This window comes from Elaeis guineensis, chromosome 15 (genome assembly GCF_000442705.2).
Source record: "Elaeis guineensis isolate ETL-2024a chromosome 15, EG11, whole genome shotgun sequence".
NCBI classification, from domain to species: Eukaryota; Viridiplantae; Streptophyta; class Magnoliopsida; order Arecales; family Arecaceae; genus Elaeis; species Elaeis guineensis.
The window spans coordinates 58694750-58714480 of record NC_026007.2 but is presented as its reverse complement, the minus strand read 5'-3'; the positions used below and the strand labels follow the sequence as shown (position 1 = coordinate 58714480).

At 36.2% G+C, this 19731-nt stretch overlaps 2 protein-coding genes across 4 annotated transcripts; one reads left to right on the top strand and one right to left on the bottom strand.

Annotated features, from left to right (window-relative positions):
• The first annotated feature begins 480 nt into the window (after positions 1-480).
• On the top strand, positions 481-8090 carry LOC105032258 (SNAP25 homologous protein SNAP33). Of its 3 annotated transcripts, none has more exons than XM_010906654.4 (6): positions 481-905; positions 3033-3460; positions 5922-6021; positions 6096-6214; positions 6291-6388; positions 7747-8090. In XM_010906654.4, exons 2-6 carry the CDS (start codon positions 3047-3049, stop codon positions 7844-7846), a joined length of 831 nt encoding a protein of 276 aa, XP_010904956.2. In that variant the 5' UTR covers positions 481-905; positions 3033-3046; the 3' UTR covers positions 7847-8090. The 3 variants fall into 3 exon arrangements, with proteins under 3 accessions (XP_010904956.2, XP_010904957.1, XP_073105570.1); XM_010906655.3 differs by having other exon boundaries at positions 482-905; positions 3036-3460; XM_073249469.1 differs by lacking the exon at positions 481-905 and having other exon boundaries at positions 924-3460.
• A 4013-nt stretch (positions 8091-12103) lies between these two features.
• LOC105032256 (uncharacterized) lies at positions 12104-19223 on the bottom strand. The gene is made up of 2 exons (XM_010906652.3): positions 19046-19223; positions 12104-14044 (listed from the first exon to the last, which is right to left on the bottom strand). The coding sequence occupies exon 2, from the start codon at positions 14012-14014 to the stop codon at positions 12416-12418; it is 1599 nt and encodes a 532-aa protein (XP_010904954.1). The 5' UTR covers positions 14015-14044; positions 19046-19223; the 3' UTR covers positions 12104-12415.
• Between the last annotated feature and the right edge of the window lie 508 nt (positions 19224-19731).

Below are 19731 nucleotides of genomic sequence, written 5' to 3'. Positions count from 1 at the left end.
CTTTGGAATAAAACTAGGAGTTAGAAGAGTAAGATGAACCAACTATTCCATATTACTGCATGCTATGTAGATAGATTTGCATGTTGAGATTGATACTCTTAAGTGTTAACAGATGATGAGTTTTAATCCATTCACCTCATTTTATCGTAATTTAAATATCACTATTTTGAACGAATGTCTTGGTAGTGCTATGGATCCCCACTTAATTCCCCAATACTGATGCAATACACAAGAAAATTTAATTAGATGTTATTGTTTCTAAGTTTTTAAAATCCCCACTTAAGCACAGCTAAAAATCCTCTTAACGCTGACCTTTATTCTATTTGTAAAAATTGAAATGGGGTCCCTCTTGATGTAAACCATGTCAATCCACTCCATGACGCAACGCCTCTCGGGAACGAGAGATAAAGTCAAAAGGACATGCTATTGCCATATAAGTCAGGGGGAAAAGCTAGCGAAACGCAAGAAAGATGACCTCAAATAGAAAGCCGAACCCCTTAAAAATAGTTAACCAGGCCTCCCTATCCCTCTGGAGCGGAAGGAATCGAACAGGACAAAAGGAGAGGCAAACGGTCCAATTCCTCTCCTCTCTCTCTCTCTCTCAGCGCGGAGAACGCCCAGAAGAAGAGGAGGAGGAGGAGGAGGAGGAGGCTCCCTTACCCTCGTTTCGTCGCCTGGAGTCTCCTTTCCTCTCCTGCTCCTTTGATCTGTTCAAAGATGGAGTTTTGATAGAAGAAATCTGTTGAAACTTGTATATAAAGATCGCATTTTGGTTTTTTTATCGTCCGTTAATCGCTGTTCCTTTTGACGGGATCTTTCGTGGGAGGAGAGACTTCTTCTCGGCCTTCTTCAATCGTTTCTTCGATATATTTGGTGCTTGAAAGCCCGCGTAATTCGATTCTTAGGTATATCACCATTATAAGTGTCGGGTTTCTTTTTTTTTTTTTTTTGCTTGATGGGATTCGAGTTAGTGGGAAAGAGGAGGTGAAGAAGGAAAGGGACGTTATTTTGGAGTGATATAAATTTGGTATTTGTCAACGTTAATTTTATATTTCCTTCAAACTTTGATCTTTTCGTTTATGAGTTATGGATATTAGTTTCTTTGCCAGTTGTAATCTTTTTTATATATAGGCTTATTTTCTTTACCCTTTCTTTCTTGATGTTCCTTCTTAATTGTGTTCATGATTATGATATTTTGCCACGAAGAAAAGAAGTCTTTTCCTCCAGTTTATATCATCCCACAACTTATTCTTCTGTTGGGGTCATTACACATCTGGGATTTTTATCTTTATATGGTTCTGTCTCTCGGTCATTGGTTTGGTTTTGATTAATTTCTTATAGTTGTCTAGCTTAGCACTTTATTTTTCTTCCATAAATTTATTCGCTTGATTTATTTTTTTCTGAGAAAAAAGCGTTCTAGTTGTTTAATCTTATAAACAACTGTCTTTGTTGGCAATTTTGCTATTTGGATAGGATCTGTCCGGATTCATGCCATAATACAATCCTCTTAATATCTTTTGTTTTGTTATACTCTCTTATAATACCAATATTTCTATAGGAAGTTTTTTTGCATGCTTGCTGCAAATGATTTTTTAGCCTTGGGTTGTTCATCATCATATGCAGACTGAAAGAAGGCCATTATCCTCAATTCGTAATCATCTTTGCTAGTGCATAAATTCCTATTTTTGAGATTTTTACTGCCATTGTTTTTGGTTATATATCTACCTTCTTTTTTTCTCTGTTTTTTTTTTTTTTTTTGAACTGGCTGTGGTTTTCTAATATTTTGATTTCTTGCAAGTTATTACTGCTGTTTCTCATTTGGAAAAAAAAAAAAGAAATTGGCCTTTGTTCGTATCATGTATACTGTTATTTCTCAGTGTAGTTACTAGAGAACTTCAGTATCCTTTTCTAGATACAACATTTCTTTCAGTTTACATTTTTATGCATTTTTCTTCATTCATCATGCCCTTCTTTATTGGTTGTATCTAATTTATTGAATAAGTTCTAAACTAACAAGCACTACCACCAATGCAACCCCCCACACGCACTCCCAAAAAAAGAGCTTTCTAGAATATCTTTAACATTCATTTTTTTGACTTTTGTCTGTTGGATAAATGCAAATTAAAATTCTAGGATCTCTGCTATGTTTTCAAGAAAAAAGAGAATTAAATCACAGTTACCGAGTGTACAAACAATTATAGTTTGATTCTTCAATCGCGACAATCTTTTCCATTTTTATAAATAGTCCCTAGTTTTGTTTTTCAGTCTCTTCAATCTATTTTGACCTATCATGCTTCAAGTCACTAGGTTTCTTTTACTTTCAACTTTTCTTTAGTATCCATCTGTTAAATAGTCATTCTATACAGCTTCTGTTACCTTTTAAAGAAAAATATATGAGGAAATTTTTACAGTCTGGAATCATGTGTTCAGGTTTTACCCTTGTTATCACTAATCACTTTTCTGTTTTCTTGTGCATTTAATTTTGTAAATTTCACTATCTGTTTCTTGAAAGATCATTAGGTATCTTTTTTTTTTTTCATTTTTTTTTTTTTTTTTGAGAGTTTCTTCATTTTTGTCATATTTGTCTCATTCATACATTTGCCCTAGAGAAGTTCTTCATTTTCATTTCTGTAGCTCATGTTACACTTTCAATCTCAATAATATCATTCATTGCTTCATTTTTCTTATTTGCCTTTACTTCTGTTTCTTCCCGGTGTTAACACTGTAAATTGCTAATGCCACAAATTTGAGTGGTTCCTCTATTTCTTTTAGGTCCAAGGTTACCAATGTAAAATGCTAATGCCAAATAATGTTGGGTATTGTCACTTTTCTTCTTTGGCATTCACATCCCTTTCCCCCAGGATTGACACTGTAAATTGCTAATCCTATGACACAAAATGCTTTTCTATTTGTTTTTAGGTACAAATACTGGAATTCTGCGCTGACTGCAGCTTTACTATCTCACTGTATTTTTTTTGTTAATTTCCTTTTCAATTTCCTTTATTCTGTTGTTGCCACTGCATTGTCTGAAGCAGAAACAGCAAAGATGCCCATATCAAAGATTCCTAAGCAACATTCAGCTGACCCTGGTTTTGCAAAGTCCAATTTTTTTGACTCTGATTCTGACTCTGAAACGAATACAAAATCAGCAAGAACTTCCTCAGTCCCTGTTAAGACAAACCTCACAAGCTCCCCTGGTTATGATTCTTCTGCTGCAAAGAACGGGTACAACAATGATTTCCGTGACTCCGGAGGCCTAGAGAACCAGTCTGTGCAAGAACTAGAAAACTATGCAGTCCATAAGTCTAAGGAGACTACACAGAAAGTAAATGACTGCCTGAAGATTGCTGAAGTAATTAGAGAAGATGCTTCAAGAACTCTTGAAACCTTGCATCAGCAGGGGGAGCAGATTGCAAGGACTCATCAAACTGCAGTTAATATTGATCAAGACCTTTGCAAGGTATCTTATTTTTGTTTCCTAATTTTATTGCTCTTTGGCATTGACTACCATATTATTTAATGACCACAAAAATTGATATTATTGAAAGATGATGGTTTTTTAAGAAATGAAAATTTTTCATGTATACCCATGTGCACGGTATAAATGCATACATATGTATCTATGTACATAGTAGGTATGTACATGCATATGTACATACATATCTTTATTGCATACAAAAGTATGAATGAGTTGCTATCTAGAAGCATTTACAGCCCTTTGATCTCCTTAAATTAATCTTAAACTGTAACAATCCAGGACCTTACCCAAAAAAGCTAGACGGAAGATATTATTTGGATTTCTTGGCTCTATATAAGTACCCAAGATCTTTCTAGTGAAGAACCAATGTAGGACTAAATATATATATACACGGATCCTCACATACTCCCCTGTTTAAGCTCTGGTATCCTCACCAGGCTAAGGGTCCAAATCAATGCATCTATTCATAAACACCATCAGTCCTAATGAATCCATGCTACAGTATCTTCTAATCCACATAGGTTATGAATTGGGTCAGCTCTAATACCATTTATAACAATCTAGGACCTCGTCCAAAAAAGCTAATCCGAATGTATTATTTGGATTTCTTGGACCTTGTATAAGTACCTAACATCTTCCTAACGAATAACCTATGTGAGACTAAATTCATGCATGCATGGGTTCCTCACATAAACTTTTATCATCTTTTGTCAAGCTTAGTCACTTTTAAACTTAACCACCAGCCATGCTCCTGATTTAAGTAGTTTTTAGAACCCCTAGTATACCTCATTCCAAATACTGAGTGAACATGGATGATACTTGGTCTGGTTTCATGCAAACTCCTTTTCTTGGAAATTGCAATAATACTGCTTAACCCTCTTGGAGCAACCCAATGCTATATATATTTTTCTGGTAATCATATGCAAACTCGTGATTTTGCTATGATTTCCATAAACACAGATTCTGCTACCATATAAGCCCCAAAGTACTAACTCTCCAGCCAATTCCACATCAATAAGAAGTCATCATGACCACACACTAGATGGTTACCGAGTGACTATGGATGCTGCTTGGTCTGGTTTAATGCAAGCTCCTTTTCTTGTAACAATAGCGTAGCCCTCTTGCAGCAACCAAATCATGTTCATAGTTTTCTTGCAATCACATGCACACTCATCATTTTGCTATGATTTTCATAAGCACAGATGCTGCTTCTATCCAGTAATCCAGTTGAGATTGAGTTTTCGAGTTGGATGCATTCCATGCTTCTCCAACATAAAATGAGTGTACCAAGATGAAGCAAGTTTGTTTGGATCTTGGTTTCAAGTGATTTATGTCATTGCAAGAAAGCCTGCCAATTTTGTAGTGCAAAAGATTTGTAGAAAAATTTTTGTACAACATCTCTTAATATTTGAAATCTATTTTAAATTCATTTCTGATGAATATTTCAATTAGTTTCCTTATTTCCAAACAATGTTGTATCTTCAATTTCTTATTAATTTTTGTTTTCTTCTACATGCATTTGCATGTACTATTTTACTACTATGTATACTTTTATGGGAATAAATATCAAAGAGAGTCTGGATCTTTAAACACAGATGATCAAACAGTATGAGTCAACTAATTCAGGAATGCTGAAACATTCCTCAAAATTGCCTAACAGTCAAATTTAACGATGAGAGATCTAATTTTTTTTCAAAATAGCTGCAATGTCAACCTTTTCTCCAAAAAGAGGAAAAAAAATAGAAAATCACACAAAGAATAAGGCATCATATGGGAGCCCCCTCTTCCTTTGGTCCAGGATAATGAAATATCAATACCAGAAGCCTAAGAACACTATGGAGCCCCAAAAGCATGTAAGGCTGCATATACTGTGATAATGCAAAAAAAAAAAAAAAAAAAGAATCTAGTGATCAGCCCTCAAAGTTCAGTACAATTGTAAGTCTTAATCTGACTTTCCCATGATCAGCCATCAAAATTCGGTACAATTGTTTGCATTCTTTTTCATAAATGACAATCCCAAAATGCTTTGGTTTGTGTTCCTCTTTTTCTACGACGTTTCATTAAAATATTCTGAAAGAATTTCAAATATAAGCTACTTTTTATAAACAGAGTACTTAAAATCAAAATATCACATTTATAAGAGTGTATATCAGAATAAAACTACCTTCCCTTTATAGATTTCCCGTGATTACTCCAAACTACAAATTCTTGACATTGAACTACAAAGACAACTAAGGAGTATTATGCTACAAAAGGAACAAAAAGCACACCAATGGAGTATAACATTACCCTACTCCTTGCAATTTTTTAAGCTTAAAATCCCACAGTATATTATCAGTCATGATGTTCGAAAATCTTCCCGATTCATTCATCGTCTATATATTGGAAGCAAGTTATTTGTTATGATAGTGGAGATATTTAGATTCATAAATGTCCTTTTCAGAGTGAGACACTTTTGAGCAGTCTTGGGGGCTTTTTTTCTAAGCCTTGGAAGCCAAAGAAAACTCGCCAGATTAAAGGGCCAGTTCCTGTTGTTACAAGAGGTACATAGAGAATTCATGAAAGCTGGTTTATATTGTCTTGATTTTTTCAGTTGATTCTGTCTACCTGTTCTCAGATGATTCATTCAAGAGAAAGGGAAACAAGGAACAAAGAGAAAAGTTAGGATTATCTTCAAATCCTCAGGCACGGCCTCGAAATTATTCTGAACCCACAGCTGCAATGGAGAAAGTCCAGGTTTGTGCTAGTCAGAGGTGGAATGTGAATGAATTATTTCTTTTATCATCATTTAACCAATATAATTATCTGGTAGGTTGAGAAGCAAAAGCAAGATGACTCCCTTTCAGATTTAAGTGATGTGCTGGGCCAGCTAAAGGATATGGCTCTTGATATGGGTACAGAGCTTGGGAGGTAAGTTCATTTATTTTTATCTTTGAACTTTGAAGAGAAAAATCAAATCTTTCTCCTTTCAGTGAGCTCCCCTAGATGGTCAACAGGCTTAATCCAGGAATACCAATGAGTGGGAGAGTTGGCATTAGAGCTCAGCTGGTAGTGAAATCTAGCATAATTTGTTGCTGGATCCATTACCTTTTACTGGGTTTAAAACTTGTTTGTTCCCTTATCTATGACATCTAGAAGTGGATGTTAATGCAGTCTTGTTTTATATGGGAGGATTATGTAAATGCTGACGTTGAGTTAGATGACTCTTTTTAGATGAACAGATCAATCTTGAGCATTAGCAAATACATGGTGTTAAATTTGTAAAATAGGACAGATATGGCTGGATAATATCACAACTAAACACACTGTCTTACGTGTATGTAAAAACTGTCCATGTAGTATGACTAGTCATAATCATTACATTGTCCATACTCAACTAATTTCAATATGCCAAATTTTAATCATCCATCATTAAATATCAACATTCATCAGACACACACACACACACACAGAGAGAGAGAGAGAGAGGATGGCTGTTTAGTCTGAATAAAATCCCAGCGTGTAGTGTGTCAATCATTATGATCTCGAGAAAATTTTTTATTAGGATGACCATTTTTGTAAAAAATTGAAAGGATGGAAAATCTTCTTTTATGCTGTCCATGTGTTTTTTACACTGGTGGAGGTATTATTTGCCCAACATACTAAATCCTAATTATGTCAAAGAATTGGATAGATTTCAAGAAAGATGATTGATAGACAATATTTTTCAAAAAAAAAAAATCTTTTTCTTTATCAAGTCAATTATCTTTGTTTTTATTTTTCCTTGAAATCTGGATCTACTGGACTATAGATTATGTATCATTAATCTTATTTTTTAATTTATTTTACTGCATGTAGTTTTAACTTTCACAATGTTAAATAAAGTAATTAATGGTATTGTGGCATGCTTTGTGTGAATGTCCGGCCACGGTTGTAATTGTATTTGTTGCTACCAATCTTTCCGATCAAAAAGTGGATCTATGGTGGAGGACTTGCCTTTGATTTGCCTTTCGAATTGTATTTGTTTGTTCTTATTTTGATTTGCCTTTAGCACAATATTTGTGTTGCTTTTTGCATTTTTGCCAGAGTTTCTCTATGCTCCTATTCCTCCCCTTTTCAAGATGATCTTTATGAATTTTGCTACCTAAAGATGAAATGATGATTAATAGCAAAAAGATCAGCCATTCAGCTACTCAGTATATCTTGTGTACAAGATTGTTTTTAAATAATTTATGTTTTGCAATTTCTTTATTCCTTCTTCCTAATCGCATCCCTTTATTGTTTTATAGGCAAAACGAGGCTCTTGATGGATTGCATGATGATGTGGAAGAGCTCAATCACAGAATTAAGGGAGCCAACCAGCGAACTCGCAAGTTGCTTGGAAAGTAGGTCACATATTTGGTAGCAAAGATATAAGATAGGAGACAATGGCCTTCAGCAACTTTTACTGACCACAAATCTGGTAGTTCTTCCTGTATTCCCATAGCCTCATTGATCCTTGTCAATGATTGGAAATAAGTTGTACATGCTCGCATTGCAGCTCTTGCTTCTTCTCAAGTGTATATTTGGCAATGCTTCCACATCAATGTTGATTCTTTATTCATAATCTTTACATTTTCTTGTTAAGCGTAAATCTTCTGGTGCTTCCATGGCACTGTTGATTCTTTATTTACAAATTTCACCATCCATGGGAAAGAGATAGACCATCTTGCTGTGAGTGCAAATAAATTAGTTGAATAACAGTTGGGTTAATTGGTGCACCATAACTCTGGACCGTAAAACATGCAGTATAGGTGTTGATGATGTGAATTGAAATGTGTTGCTGAGTTTTTGGTGAAAATATTTGCAGCAGTTTGGAAGGTTAAAGCAGCCCTAGAATATGCCTTTTTTGGTGGAAAGTGGCATGTGGCAGGTTACCTTGTAAAGAGATTTTGGATCCATATTGGTTTGTTGGAGTCTACTAATGCTAAGTGTGATGTCTGATGGGGTTGAGGACATTGATCATATTATGTGCTCTTGCCCAATTGCTAAGCAAACATGGTATGTGGTCTCTGTTCGATGCTCACAAAGGTTTCCCATTGATAGCATTTCCTCTTTGCTTTTATTTCTTACTCAGCGGTATCTCAGTGATGCAGTCCATTGTGTGTTACACTGGCTGGCTTTTATGAAGTTCTAGAAACAAAAGGCTGTTCCAGCATACTGAAACTTAACCAAGGAGGATTGCAGAATCAGCTATTACTCTAGCTATGCAGTATAATGAAGCCATTAAGTTCTCGGATCCTGGTTTGAGCCATGGGAAGTTTGTGGCTCTAGTAGCTCCTCATCTTGTTCAGTTTTGCAGGTTAGATGAACTTCCTTCCCCTTGGACAGGTGAAGATCAATTTTGATGGATCTCTATGGAATGATCGGGGTTGTGTGGGCTTTATCATTCGATATCATTCAGCTCGAGTTTTAGCTGCTGGTGCAAAGACATTCAAGGCTAGATCGGTTGTTGAGGTGGAGCTTCGAGCAGCTTGGGAGGGTCTCTTTTCTGCTATCTTTAGTTTGAAGTCAATGATTGATACTTGAAGGTGATTTTAGCATGATGATCACATGGATCCTATAATTTTCAAAGAACATGGTGAAGAATCCTCTTCTAATGGATATTCATCATCTTAGCATTCAGTTGGATTTCTTTGAGGCTCACCATGTTTTCAGAAAAGGAAACTTTGCTGCAGATTGGATCGCTTCGATACATCGGCCGATCTCTTTTGATAGTGTTGCTACTTTGCCCTTTGACCTAAACTGTATTTTCATCAGGATTCCTGAGGTCATCCTTTTCCTCGAGAGATCTGAAGTTTGTTTTTCCTATGTCTGTTTTTGGTTTGTTCATTGGTTTTTTTCTGTTTGGTTGCTATATTTGTGTGTAAACTTTACCAAAGAAAAAAAAAATGCTACTTGATGTCGCAGACCTCAGCCTTTTCCGGTGTTTTAATTGCTTTGCATGACCAGATTTAACCTTGCAGCACATAGCATCATAACTATGTGAAAACATAAATTTAATTTCTTAAACCAACTGATCCATCATGTTCTTTACACAGATTTTGAGCTGTCAACTGGTGTATGCACAGGGTAAAATGACATTGTTGCTTTCTTGAGAGAGTTTCTTATATCTACATGATGGCTATAAAAAAATTTTAATCGGTGATTAACATCAATAACCTTGAATAGCTAGTTTTATAATCTTGATAATAAAAAAAAAAGGTTTTATTTAACCATTTTCACATGGAGTCTAGCTCTGCAAATTCATCATTAAATTTCACCATATGCTGGGGAATTCTACTTTCAATATCAGAATGCTAAGTTCCATATCTGCTAGAGATTCTTCATAAACATCCATGGTGCAGGCCATATCAATCATTTCTTTCGGTGATTAATGATCATAGACAACAAATGCTAGCTCGGTCAGCAGATCTTCTATACGGGCTTGTCTTTAGAGGAGGTCAGCATTCAAATCTTGAGAATTGCTTAGAAGAAAATACATGGTCATGCAATTGTTGTTTTAGAAAATGATTATATCGAGTTTGAACTAATAATATTAAATAAGATAGCAGACAAGAATATTTGGTGAATAAAGATCTGCGACTAACTTCAAATAGTGTTGAAACACAAGTGACTTCCGCATAAATCTTCGGAGAGAACGGGAAGAAATCAAGGGTCTTTGGTAATCCAATGAGGCATCCAAGAGAAGTCAGAGGAGTTGCAGGATTGGGGGTTTTCTAGGGTTTTTGGAGTTGAGGTAGAATCAAATCTATGGGGATCATCAAGTCAGTGATGATGAGGAGAACACTGATAGGAATGATTACAGAATTGGATTAGATATGCAATGGGTGGCAATCTCCAGAATCAGAATGGCAATTTGTTCCTATCTGCTCCTGGAAGAGTGGAAGGTTATAAACTGCAATACTTCTGGAGATTTCCACTCGTTACGAACCTTGTCCTTTAGACTATATGAATGATTGCATATCTTCAAATTTTGATATATTCATCTCCTGGATCTGGATTTGGTTGCATTAACTTCCATCTGTTTTGAAGATATCGAGTAGGCTATCAGATGGCTATTTGCATATGGAGGTAATTTAGAAGCAAGCATTGTTCTGTCTATATGCATGGTTATCGAAAATAAAAATATTAACCAAAACATTAAATCTAAGAATGATCTGAAAGAAATGGCAATCTATTATGTCTGGTTCAATCTGACATCAATCCTTTGTGAATTAGTTTCATCAACACAAGGCAAGAGAAGATCTGCCAATATTAGATGGCTGACGAATTAAACCAAAGGGAAATCTTCCTTCTTGGATTTCTAAGTTTGTTCAACCCAGTTTTTGAGTATAGGGGGAATGATGCAATACAGGATGTAGCCAAGCAGGTTTCATGACTAGCTGGACCATGCCTTCACATGAGCTAGTGGATTCGCAAAAATAGACTTTGATAAGCAAACATTTAATTCAGAGAATTTCACCAATTTTACTTATAAGAAAAAGATCAAAATTGCAAGGAAGAAGCTCTAACATCTATTCTGTCTCATATAGTGCATTAAAATAAATAAAAAAGACCAAAATTGCGGAGGAGAAACATCTTTTCTGTCTCACAACTCTTATAAGAAACGTCTCAACCAGAAAACGTTACCTCTTCAAGAATTCACTTACCCAACATTTTGAAAGGTGATTGTAATGAATCACCTTGATCAGTCTTGAAAAACCGTTGCCAGCAAAAGAAAATACCTTCATATAAATTCCTTCCAACACTATAACCTAAAAATCTGTTTTGAGTCTTTCTTTTTTTTTTTCTGCTGAGAAGGGAGGTCAGCCCACCCGAATTTATTAATATAATTAGTATTTACAAAAGGATCAACATAAATAGATGGTGCATACCCTAGCCTAGGCTGAGATTTCCTGGCTGACGCAAAAGGCATAAAAAGGAATACAGGGCAGGGACTCAAAAGTTATGGAAACAAGGGATCAGAACTTTTAAAGGGAAAAAAGGGGCGCCCACATCAAAGTTTAATCCCTTGGAGATAGCTGTGAATCTAATATTAATTACATTTTTGGTGAGAGAGGCTAGGAATCATATTTATTTGCTGCCATAAACTCATTATGTGCAAAGGATGGTGATAACATCATGATATTGTCCAAGATGCAAAATGGTTTCATCTTGTTTGCAATCTGTTTTGTAACCCAGTCCATTATATCCCATAAAGAACAAGCCACAGAATCCAATTTTATTTTCACCCTGGGAAGCTGCACCTAGTCATTCTCGGCTAGATACTTCAGCATCTGTAGGAGTCATCCATAAACAACAGGCATTTTTCATAGCTTGAGGACACATTTGGAGCTTTATTGTCTTCTGCAGCTCCAAGACACCATAAAAACCATCGGATATCACCAGCCTTTGGCAGCATAGTTTTGATCTTTAAAGTTTGGTTCTCTGGAACTTTGGACAATCTAATAGAGCAGCAATTAGTGACCGTAAATACAATCCAAATCTTATAGTGGCACCTCCCTTATAAACCAACATAAGTTATCACAATGCATGTCAGCATGCCTACATACCCCCATACACCAAAAGACAAGCTGTACCAACACAGGTAAAAGAGGCAACAAAGAACAGGAAGAAAAGCTTGTGTATTACATTGGCTTTGCAGTCTACCAACAGTGGTTACTGATTGATCAGATTGTCTTTTACATGAAGCACAGGCATGAATGTATGGATACATCTTCCTGCACCGTCATAAGTAATTTACAGACACTTCGAAAAAAAAGGTGCCTTCTTAGTGTTGGATGCTTAACGAGTAAAAAGCTTAACAGTTAATGTTAAGAGAAAACAAACGCTTTCTATCCTATAAGACCATTCAGAAAACCAGCATGCTATATGAAAACTAGGGGAATATCGGATGCAGCATTGCTAGAACTGACCTTATCCACTTCCACAGCTGAATACAAGGAACTTCCTTTTGCTACCCTGATCTTCACGTAATTGTACAACATCTCTCACCTTCTCAATCAGTTCCTCCAGCCCATCCACTCCAAAACTCTGGTAGTCAAGAGCTTTCTTGTATCGCTGTTCGTACAGAGCCTCAAAATTGCCGAGAGGAACTGGACAGGAGTAACAAACAAGAAGCTCTTGCACCTCCTGTCTGAAACTTTCAAGATGGTAATCTAAGTCATATGCAGCACCTAAAACAGGGTCAACATTCCTCTCATCATCTGAGAATTCATCAGAGGAACTACCTATATGAGGACATACACCAACATCCACATTTTCTTCCAGAACTCCTTTTCCCTTTTTATCCCTCCTCAAAATGACTGGTGTACTTGGACACTTTTTCATATGTCTGTCAGCCGAGTAACGAAGGCAAAGCAGTTTCTTGTGTCCCTTCCCTACCACGACCAAAACATCAGTCATTTTCTTAAAGAGATGCACCAGCTTATACACTCCATACTCTGCCATGTACAGCGGCCGTCCAAAGATTTTGAGATACTCTGAAGGAACACGTACAAGAGGCAAACTTCCACCAGACATTTCGAGCAGCCTCACTAGCTGACCCTTTAAACCCTGAATATCTCCAGGGCGAACCCACCATGTTTGTTCTTGTGTACCATTCTGATCCCCTACTGGACCTTCATTTAAACCAGATGGTAGACTTTGAGACCTTGAAGAAGTTAAATAAGTCCCAGCTATTAGGTTATTGTTGCTGTACCCCGACAAAGAATGAGGGAGTCTAGAAAGTTCCCTAGAGACATGGGAAGAGTTGTAGCTATATAGCTGGTTCATGTTAGCTCGGGTGGTGTACTCACTCTGAGAAATTCCCCTATAAACAATGGCTTCTTCTTCATTCTGACAGTCAGTGCTGTCCCCCATACTACGGTTCATGAGATAGCCAACAACATCAGGCCCACGGTGCATAAAACTTTTTGGAGGAACAAAACCTTCACCATGGGCTACGCTGGGCCAGTCCCATACAAACTGCCCTGCATTGCTCAAAGCAGATGAAACACCCACTCCAGAAGGGATGACGAGGATGATAGTGTACCCACGTTGACCAAGTATATGCAAGGCTGGAGCAAAGTCCACGTCACCTGATATCAACATAATTGACGAGGGTGGTCGGTTATCTAGAGCAAACAGAAACATGTCAACCAAGATAGCCTTGTCAGCAGCATCTTTTCTACCGTTTGGTACATCTACAAGCTTAACGCCAGTTCTCTGACAGCCCTCTCTAAGCCTTCGAGGAAAGGCATTGAAATCCCCATAAGCAGAGAACATTGTTACAGCTCCTTTGATGACAGGATGCACCTGTAATGCCATTCGGATGTTGCCTGCAACATCTTCTGGGCGAACATCACCTGGAACTGGACAGTTCTCAATGTCCCAAAGGATTGCCACAGGACCACGTGATGCCCCACTTTGCTGGTTAGGTGCTTGAGGTTGTTCCATGTTTGAAGTGTATATTGCCTCATTAGATTTTGATGATTCTGGGTTTGCAATCTTTGGTGATCGACTTGGACTAGCCATTGCCTTATATTTGTAAGATATTTAAGCTTCCTACATATACAGATGTGTAGAAATCTGAGAGGATTAACTTTAGGCAAAAAAAGAGAAAAGCACAGCATGTCATCAGGTAAGAAATATACAAAAAATACAGAACCGAGAAGCTAGCAAAAGAGCAGCTATTATAACTAATCTTACTTTGCAAATGTCACGGAACATCTTAATAAGCAATGAAGCAAGATAGGTTCAACCATATCAGCAAATCTGTAAAAGAACTATGACTATGACTCTGCAGCTACTTAGCATGGGAAGATACTTTTTTCGCAGTTGGTCTAACTGCATTATTTCATTTTTCATGCATATCCAGTAGATGCTCCGGAACTCCACAAACACTATATTATTTAACACAGAATAAAACTAATCAAAATTGGTCTTCCAAGTGTGATATGTTTAACTCCTCAAGTTCTCATGCATGTCGAAACAATGTTTGGAGTTCGTATAAAGAGCGGCTGACTAAATGTGGAGACAATCCCAGTTGCATACATGAATGCCATCACGCCTATGTTCATAATCAATTTCCTGGAAATCCATTCAAGTATGGCAGCAATGCACAATCACTGTTAATATATGTTAGTTGTATGATACATTGGAATAGTTTGAACACAAGTCGTGCAAAAGTAGAAACAAAAAAAACCGTACTCCATATCATAATACAGGATGTGGTACTCAAGTAAACCTTGACCACAAGACTAATTTAAATGGGCAGTTACATTAGTTAATATGAATTCACATTTAGTAACTTCATTCAGGTGGACAACTTGACATGATGAAATAGTAGCTGCTAAATAATGAACACAAACATAGCAATAGGCATTGACGGATAAATAAACACAATGAAATTTTTCACAAACTGTGACTTTCTATTTACCCATCAAGACCATCATTAACCTTCAAGAATGATAAAGCCAAACAAAGCCCAACAACAGAAGAATTATTTAATATCAAAATTTCCAGGAAATATTAATGGTCCTTAAAGATAGACAAGGCCTCAGCATTCATTCAACCTAACACAGCAAACAAGCAGAAAATGCAACATTTCCTTCTTTTTTCCATTTCTCATTTAGGTTAGTGATCACTCCACCAGTCTACTGCAGCTCCATTATTTCTCATATGATGAGACCAAAGACTAATTTTATAAATCATTACCTTTTAAGGAACTGCTGAACTGGAACGTTGAGATAAAAAACGCTCCAATTTCTTATTTCACATGACCAAGGACTTAAATGAAATCCATGTGTGAGGGTATTGCATGTCTTGAGTTCCATATATTCTCCATCATCAACTGATAACCACAGTTACAAGTAAAAGATAGTTTTGCAAGACATTAACAAAGACATTTAGTATTGTTGCACTTGAGCTTAGTACTACAGAAGTTATTGCACATAAAAATTGGAGGAATACATCCAATGAAGCTTTGGATTGCATATTGAACATGAGAATGACGTAATATTTGGGCCTGACAATAGGGCAGTAACCAAGGAAATTTAGAATTTAGAGTTGTGACAGAATACATCAGCTTTCATTAGTAGATTGCTTAGGTGAATGATGAAGATGAATATGATAGTAACAGGTTTGGCCATGAAAAAGAAGTAAGTGGCAACAAATTTGCATACTATGATTCAGAGAAAGAGGATGATGGCAAAACGTCCCTGTAAGGGAAGCATTGCAATATACCAGAGTTGGTAAATGAAGGGAAAATAGATACTGAAAACTGCACAAAGGTGAGTAAAGAACAAATGTGCATAGCCTACAAAGAGTAACCAGTGCCTTGTAGACCAGGAAGGGAGCAAATTCATACTGCTCGAGGTAAAATATTGAGAACTAAAATATGATATGAGAATGGCCCTAATTCAAAGAATCATAGGAGAACTCAAAAAACAAACAGTACTGGGCAATGAATGTCTGAAGGTACGTGCATAACAATTTCTATAAAACAGGTAGACTGATAAGAACAAAGATGTATACCAAGTACCAATATCCCAGAACAGTAAAGGTTTGAGATAGAAAAGCATTGAATATATCAAATTTGCAAAAAATGAATCTTAACATAAGAAAAAATGATGATAAGAAAGGACCTGATTTTGCATGGAAATTCATTACAAAAGAAAGGACAACAGAAAAGGTACTTCCAGTAAGTTATGAAATAAGTTGTGAGATAAATGGTTGCGACGAAGAACTCCTGCAGAACTTAGGCATGCATATGTGGCACTGATGAATTCAGAGCTAAGGAATTCTTGAAGATAAAAACAAGACAAAACATGTAAAGTTCTAAATCAAACTGGAGAACACATCATAAACCACTAGCCAGAATTTTCAACTCGTTGAAAAGAAGGATGCTAGATAAATTCAGAAAGTACATAAGGGCACCTATTTGTAAGAGAATAGATCCAAGAATTTGACATTACTAAATCAATCTGCAGGAGAAAGTGATGGACAAACACTAAAAGAAAAAAGACCCCAAAAAGGAAAACTACTCCATGCACCATTCTCACCTTGCATGAAGAATGCTGATCATTAGGTTTAATATCTTAAGAGAACACTCAAGGTATAATGTTGGTGATGATGCGAAGAAAACCAACTCAACAAGATATATCAAAATATCATTTCCAACACCAACAAGAATTTTGGCATGTGAAAACTTGTTAAGAAACCAATGCAATTTCTGTCATAACAGCCCCCTAAAGGAGGCTGGTTGGATGAAGAATATAAGATATGAGGAGCCTTCCTCTGTGAGGAGTGGATAGGTCATAATACAAAAAGTGCATGGAGCATGTATCAAAGATGATGCAAATAAAAACCATCTTGACACTAGCTCAAACATCATGATACATTGGCTTCCAACAAAAGAACTAGCAAAAGCCAGCTATAAGACCATATATAGAGAGAGAGTCCACACTTTCTGTTAATTCCTTAAAAAAGAAGTTAACAGATCAAAATCATTAATGGAGTATCCTAATCCAAGATCCAAATCATCGAACATGATCTACACTACAAAAACACCTACAAATCAAACTTCATATATTTCAATGATCTCTGGGATAATAATCAGTAGGTTTTAAGATAGACGGTTATAACAGCATATACTATATTTTACTATGATCAAATAATCAAATATAGTGAATTTAAATCTACCAATAATTTAAGATATGTTGATCAATCCATAAAGTTGATTTTAAATTTGTGCCGTCTCATGTATTTTACCATAATAGTGCAATTGATACAGTTCATTTTTGTGCGATCTTGATGCATAGATTAGATACCACAAGGATATAAGAATTTTGGTTTCTAAAAAAATTTTATAGTGCATATCATGTTTATTGGTTTGGATCTTCAATTTGGATGGCCTATCATTAATTTTAAAATCATCAAATCTTTTTACAAGGAATTAACATAAAGTATGTAGTCCAACAATATATGTGTGTATTAGCTAAAATTGGTTGCACTCAAATGGATCTCCACTCAAATCTGGCTAGGTCTAGATTGGATGATAAGAATCCCATATTGACCAGCCTTGAGCCGTTGGATGTGATCTCCTACCTAGAAATTGCTTATATACCAAAAAACATATGATCTAGACATCCCCAACCTATGCATCAAGTAGTCAAAAAATTGGACAGTCTAAATCATATTAAATAGATAACTTTTATTACTTACTGCACAGGCTATGAGTCTCTAAATCATATGATTTTTAGTTTTTAAGCAGTTTAACGGTAGTAGACCACATCCAGCTTAAATCATCAATTTGGGTCCTCCATTGTCCAATATAGACTAGATCGGATCTGAGTAGAGATCCACTCAGATGTAGCCAACTCCAGCTCTATATACACACACGGACACATTCCAATGCTTCCATACAAGGTTTGATTGTTATGGCATAATATGAGTGATTGAGAATCTAAATTATTCATTAGTAGTCTTTGTTAGGGATTTCAGGCCGCAATTAATTTGTTTGTGTCTATATATGTATTTATATTACCAATGCTTCCTTACAAGCTTTGTTGGTTATGATATGGTACAAGGGACCAAGAACCTGAATTACTCATTTGTAGTCTCTGTTAAGGTTTTCAAGCTGCAAAAAGTAGCCTGTGAACTACCATGTACTCAAAAACCATTAATTTCCTTAATCTCAGCCCCACAAATCATCCCTAGTAGCATAATATGATTCTACCATCTAATATATTTTTAGTAAATATCCTTCAAGTCACTTAATAAATTATATAACATCATATTTATGATAACATTCCCTTTATGAAAAGAAAACAAATTTTGCGTTTTCAAAATCACAAAATTACACCACTGCAGTTTTGCAGAATAAATTAACCTACACCCAGGTACAATTCCGCATCCACAATCAAAAACCAGTCTAACATTTCCAGTAAGCACTCATCATTACCCCCAAAAGAAAAGAAACAAAAGGAAAAAAACAAAAGAGGATGAAAAAGAAGTTATCTAGCATACCAGTGCCATAACATTATCAACAAAACATAAAATAGCATACAACCTGATGTACTTTTCGCAATAATAACAACCCAACCTGGTTCACAAAGACTGATACTTAACGATGATCAAATGAAAGCCTGAAAGAAGATTGGATGCCTTCAACAGCACGCTAGCAAAATCCAAATCAACTCTTGCCCTCTCACCCTTTACCTACGCTCATTTCCCCAACAATACAGCAACCCTAACCGATCGATAGACCTAAATCGATCAATACCAAAAAACACACAAACTCCAGAAGAACTCAATTCAAATATCCTCCTCCTAATCTGCCCTAAATCCAGATATGGTATGCACCAAAAATAAAGATCAAATCGACCGCGAAAAAAGACTTTAAAAAAACAACAGAATCAGATCACTGCGCAACAAATCTAACAGCTTTCTCCAATTCCTCTCTCGCCCAAAACATAATAATACCGCCAAACAAATGTTCTCGAAGTTATGAGATTTTCCAAATATTTGAGAGTTTTTTCGAACTTTAAGGGATTTGAAACTTACCTCGGATTCTAGGAGCTCACGAATCGAATGAAAAACCGAGACGGCTCGATGAAATCGAGGGAGATTCAAGAGTGGCCAACAGATTTTCGACGGAGGAAGAGCGCGGAGGTTCCTGCTTTTCTCGCTATCTTCTTCCCATCCTCCGAAGGGAAAGAGCGCACTGTGTTAGTCTACCACACGAGACGACTTTGTTGTGATCATCTCTAGCGGGACATTCGGATGAAATCTGAACCGTCTGATGGATGATCTTTGATGGGTCCCGTGGGACGGTTGTTTCACTTGTGGAATCGCAATGTGGGTTCCACAAAGGAGCTCCCCTAACCGTAGATTATGTTTCTGACACAAAATGTGTTCAATTAATTGGATTGAGTTCCGTTGCGTCGGATTGGATTAGATGGGATTGAATTTATACCTAACTTAATAAATTAACTAATTTTTTATTCAAACTAATTTTTTATATTAAAATTTTATTAAGATGTATTTTTTGTAATTAATTATTTTTAGAAAATATTTGTAATTTAAGTAATGAAAACTCCAATATCAAAGCACGGATTTCAATTGACAAATTCTTCTAATTAGACACAATTTACTAGCCAGGGAAGATACAGGAGTTTCGTTTGAGAGGCTCAAACCTCACCGCCATCTTATGCTCACCTCCAACCTAAGCCGAAACCCAAATCTAGGCA

Excerpts from the sequence above, each read along its gene's own strand:
- LOC105032256 (XM_010906652.3), bottom strand. The coding sequence starts at position 14,014 with ATGGCTAGTCCAAGTCGATCACCAAAGATTGCAAACCCAGAATCATCA.
- LOC105032258 (XM_073249469.1), top strand. The coding sequence starts at position 2,888 with ATGACACAAAATGCTTTTCTATTTGTTTTTAGGTACAAATACTGGAAT. Across the intron at positions 6,022-6,095 it reads AGTTCCTGTTGTTACAAGAG|ATGATTCATTCAAGAGAAAG; the intron begins GTACATAGAGAA and ends ACCTGTTCTCAG. Across the intron at positions 6,389-7,746 it reads ATGGGTACAGAGCTTGGGAG|GCAAAACGAGGCTCTTGATG; the intron begins GTAAGTTCATTT and ends ATTGTTTTATAG.